We start from the raw sequence: 4,729 nt of genomic DNA, 5'->3' as shown, positions 1-4,729 counted from the left end.
TTAACAAGTTTTCATAAGGACTGCACCTTAAAAACAAAGGAAAGCATTTGGAGAGACATATATATATATATATATATATATATATATATATATATATATATATATATATATATATATATATATATACACACAAAGGTCACATTCACAGCGCCGCTCCTCTTCCTGGAATGAAGCTCATCTTGATAAGCCCCTCCCTCTTCCTCCTGCTGTCAATCACAGACAGCTGCACTGTGTCCACATCCTTCCTGGCCCCTCCCCTTCAGACCTACAGCTCTAAAGATTGGTGTAACCAACATGGAGGCGGAGCAATAGAGCTGACACGCCCCGTTCACTGAACCGTCACATGTTGTTCAGACCAGAAGTCAAAGTCTCTTCTGAGGAAGTGAAACTCAGACACTCGTTGTTACCGAGAGGTGAAATGGAGCCCAAAGGAGTTCAGCTGGACCAGGAGACCTTCTCTTGTTCCATCTGTCTGGATCTCCTGAAGGATCCGGTGACTATTCCCTGTGGACACAGCTACTGCATGAACTGTATTAAAGACCACTGGGATGAAGAGGACGGGAAGAAGCTCCTCAGCTGCCCTCAGTGTAGGCAGACCTTCACAACGAGGCCTGTCCTGCTGAAGAACACCATGTTGGCAGTTTTAGTGGAGCAGCTGAAGAAGACTGGACTCCAAGCTGCTCCTGCTGATCACTGCTATGCTGGACCTGAAGATGTGGCCTGTGATGTCTGCACTGGGAGGAGACTGAAGGCCTTCAAGTCCTGTCTGGTGTGTCTGGCTTCTTACTGTGAGAAACACCTCCAGCCTCATTATGATGCACCTCCATTAAAGAAACACCAGCTGGTGGACCCCTCCAACCAGCTCCAGGAGAACATCTGCTCTCGTCACGATGAGGTGATGAAGATCTTCTGCCGTACTGATCAGCAGTGTATCTGCTACCTCTGCTCTCTGGATGAACATAAAGGCCACGACACCATCTCAGCTGCAGCAGAAAGGACCGAGAGGCAGAGAGAGCTGGAGGGGAGTCGACTAAACATCCAGCAGAGAATCCAGGACAGAGAGAAAGACCTGAAGCTGCTCCATCAGGAGGTGGAGGCCATCAACCTCTCTGCTGATAAAACAGTGGAGGACAGTGAGAAGATGTTCACTGAGCTGATCCGTCTCATGGAGAACAGAAGCTCTGATGTGAAGCAGCAGGTCAGATCCCAGCAGAGAACTGAAGTGAGTCGAGTCAAAGAGCTTCAGGAGAAGCTGGAGCAGGAGATCACTGAGCTGAAGAGGAACGACGCTGAGCTGAAGCTGCTCTCACACACAGAGGATCTCAACCAGCTTCTCCACCACTACCCCTCACTGTCACCACTCAGTGGGTCTACAGACTCATCCAGCATCAACATCCGTCCTCTGAGATACTTTGAGGACGTGACGGCGGCTGTTTCAGGACTCAGAGATGAACTACAGGACGTCCTGAGAGACAAGTGGACAAACGTCTCACTGACGGGGACTGAAGTGGATGTTTTACTGTCTGCACCAGAGCCCACGACCAGAGATGGATTCTTAAGATGTTCATGTGACATCACTCTGGATCCAAACACAGCAAACACACAGCTGTTATTATCTGATGGGAACAGAAAAGGAACTGTTATGAAGGAACATCAGTCTTATTCTAGTCACCCAGACAGGTTCAGTGGATGTTGTCTTCAGGTCCTGAGTAGAGAGAGTCTGACTGGACGTTGTTACTGGGAGGTGGAGTGGAGAGGAGGAGGAGTTAGAGTAGCAGTTTCATACAAGAACATCATGAGAACAGGGGATGAATGTAGGTTTGGATTGAATAACAAATCTTGGGTGTTACTTTGTCTCAATAACAGTTTTATATTTTGTCACAACAAAGTCCACACCCCCGTCTCTGATCCTCGGTCCTCCAGACTAGGAGTGTACCTGGATCACAGAGCAGGTATTCTGTCCTTCTACAGCGTCTCTGAAACCATGACTCTCCTCCACAGAGTCCAGACCACATTCACTCAGCCTCTCTATGCTGGACTTGGGTTTTATGGACTTGGGTTTTATGGACTTGGGTTTTATTCTCCTGGAGACACTGCTGAGTTCTGTAAACTCAAATAGACAGAAGTGATTTAAGGGACAGCTGGTTAAAGTCTGGGTTTTAATTCTTAAACTTATTTTGTTTCCATCATTGTTGCTCAGACTTTTCTCCACCTGTCAATCAAACCTTGTGGGCGGTGCTTGTCCATCTTGTTGCTGTGTAAATGTCTGAGTTCCTGTAGGTGGCGCTCCTTCCTCTGTGTGTTTATGGAGGCTCTCACTGCTCATGATGATCTTTGTTTACCTGAACTCATATTCATCTGCAGGAAAATGTAAAATGCTGTGAGCTCTAAATGTTTGATGAATATTGTTATTGATGTATTTTTAATGTCTCTTCCTCTGCATGGGTCTTAAAGAGAGAAAGAAGAGATTCTTTATTGTTGATATTTAGTTCTCACAACTTTATGCAAAGTATTCTATCATTACATTTGTGTTCATTATTGTGAGGGACTAAATGTTGTTGTTGTTGTTGTTGTTGTCTGAATCAACATACACATGATGCACTATGTTAAACTAAATAAAGTATCATAATCAATAAGCACATCTTTCATTATTCTTTTCCATAAGTGAGATTCTGGTCCAACACATTGAACAGGTTTACAAGATGAATAAAGTATTTATTGACTCAAGAATGAACAAAGTACTTTCTTCTCGTCTTATTTTCAGGGTTTCATCTGAAGCTAATGTATAAAATATGAAACTAATATGAGAGAATAACTGAGGCAGTTTTCCTCCTGAAACACCACAAAGTCCAGAGTTCATGTTGAGAGCAGAAGAACATGTTTTAAAGTCCAAAGTGAATAACCTGAAGACAGCGTCCAGTGTCCTCGTGGTATGAGGCCCTGCTCACTTATTCAATAAGTCTGAATCTCAATGTTTCATCTGACATCTGATGTCCATGAAATGTGTTTCAGGTCGGTGACCCTTATTCTTCAGGAGGGCTGAATCACACGGTAGACGTCATCACGTTATTCCATAACCTCACTAAAGTTATCCAACAGATGATTGTAAAGGAATCGGTCTGTGAGATGAGGAATAGACGATCTGTGTGAATGTCCATCTGAGACCCGGCCCACCGTGAGGCTGCACTGCCCCCTAGCGGCCATCGGTGGTAAGGCCCCTCTATTGATACCCTGAGGTTCAGAATAATAGTTGGATCAATAGATAGTTAGTGATAATAACCTTATGTTTCACATGCTGCTCATTCACATGAAGAACATACTTCCCCGTTGTATTCTTTCTGCTTGTAGTGTGTATTAAACATGTGATTCCTGCATGTCATACACATTCCAGGCTTGTGTAGGCTGCTGATCCTGGTCCATACATGTGTGTGACAATTATTATGCTTTATGTTTTGTCATTTCAATATTCAGCCATTTCTCACCATGCATGTTATTTTGGATGTTGGTCACATGATAGGACTCCCCGCCCCCAAAAAAAAAAAACCTTCATCAGAAATTATTCATCAGCAGACTCCAAAAAGTACGTTAAAGATAAAATAAATGAAATGTTTATTTGAGTCCACCTCCTCTCTGCAGAATAACATGTGAACAGTTTCAATCTCATTGTTCTGTCCTGTATGACACGTGTCGCGCATATGACGGATGTTGAACGTCTGAGCTCAAAGACTGAGCCCCCTCCCCCACCCCCCCCACACACCTGTAATACCTCGGCGCCCCACTTGAGGGCGCCCCACAGTTTGAGACCCTCTGCTGTGAGGGAAGGGCACATTGGAAGGCTGAAGGCTGAAGGCCACGTTCCAACAGTGGGTTCGGTGGTGGGATGTTAAACCTGCCGCACTGGCTGTTCCGGTCCGAACAGTCAGTCCTGTAGTTATAGAGAAAGGTTATGTGCGTTCATCACAAGCTGCAGTAACAACTCTCTGTCCTGTTTGCTCCAGGAAACAGATTAACAAACCCTCCTGTTTCACTGCCCTTAGAACGCAATTATATATCTAAGTTTGCAATATTCTTTAATGACAACGTTCAAGGCATTAAAAATGCCATAAATTCCACAACACAAATGTCTACTCTGCAGCCACACCTGGAGTGACACATGTCATACCTGTCACTGACAACAGAGTCCAAGAGATCATCTGCAGTCTGAGTCCATCGACGTGCTGCCTTGATGACTTACCCACTAGAGTTCTAAAGTCTGCTGAGCAGTTTGTTACCACAACTCGCTCACCTGGTCAACATCTCACTCCAGACTGGAACAGTCACATGTTTGTTGATTAAAAGAAAAGAGAGAATCAGGACTGTTTAACCTGAAATGTTTCAAGAAATTTGAATGTTCTAAATGCTTAAATGTTTCTCCAGAATGCTTAGCAGGAAAGTGATTTGTAATGTTTAATGAAAGCCATTAGTCTATTGAGAACATGCTTTATTAATCATTGAAGTATGCAAGTAGAAAAGACAAGTTTAATGTTGATGCCATAGCGTTAAAGGTAAGCAAAGAGTTAACTGTTGAGGTAACCGATACGTATGGAAAAGAGGGATGTGGTATATTGGATCCAGCACTCGGTGCGCGATGGTGTTGGTCCGTGACGACGGACATGTAGCGTGATTAGCCCGCGAGTAAAAGTGTGACTTGTAGCGCATCCTCGTCTTCGGTGAGTTAGTTAACCCACGA

At 44.3% G+C, this 4,729-nt stretch overlaps 1 protein-coding gene across 1 annotated transcript; it reads left to right on the top strand.

Moving 5' to 3' along the window:
• Positions 1 to 305: 305 nt before the first annotated feature.
• Positions 306 to 2,638, top strand: LOC117736464 (tripartite motif-containing protein 16-like). Its single transcript, XM_034541823.1, has 2 exons — positions 306 to 2,043; positions 2,074 to 2,638. Exons 1-2 carry the CDS (start codon positions 344 to 346, stop codon positions 2,117 to 2,119), a joined length of 1,746 nt encoding a protein of 581 aa, XP_034397714.1. The 5' UTR covers positions 306 to 343; the 3' UTR covers positions 2,120 to 2,638.
• Positions 2,639 to 4,729: the final 2,091 nt, after the last annotated feature.

This window comes from Cyclopterus lumpus, chromosome 9 (assembly GCF_009769545.1).
Source record: "Cyclopterus lumpus isolate fCycLum1 chromosome 9, fCycLum1.pri, whole genome shotgun sequence".
NCBI classification, from domain to species: Eukaryota; Metazoa; Chordata; class Actinopteri; order Perciformes; family Cyclopteridae; genus Cyclopterus; species Cyclopterus lumpus.
The sequence above is the reverse complement of the archived record's forward strand: the minus strand, read 5'-3'. Positions and strand labels throughout refer to the sequence as shown.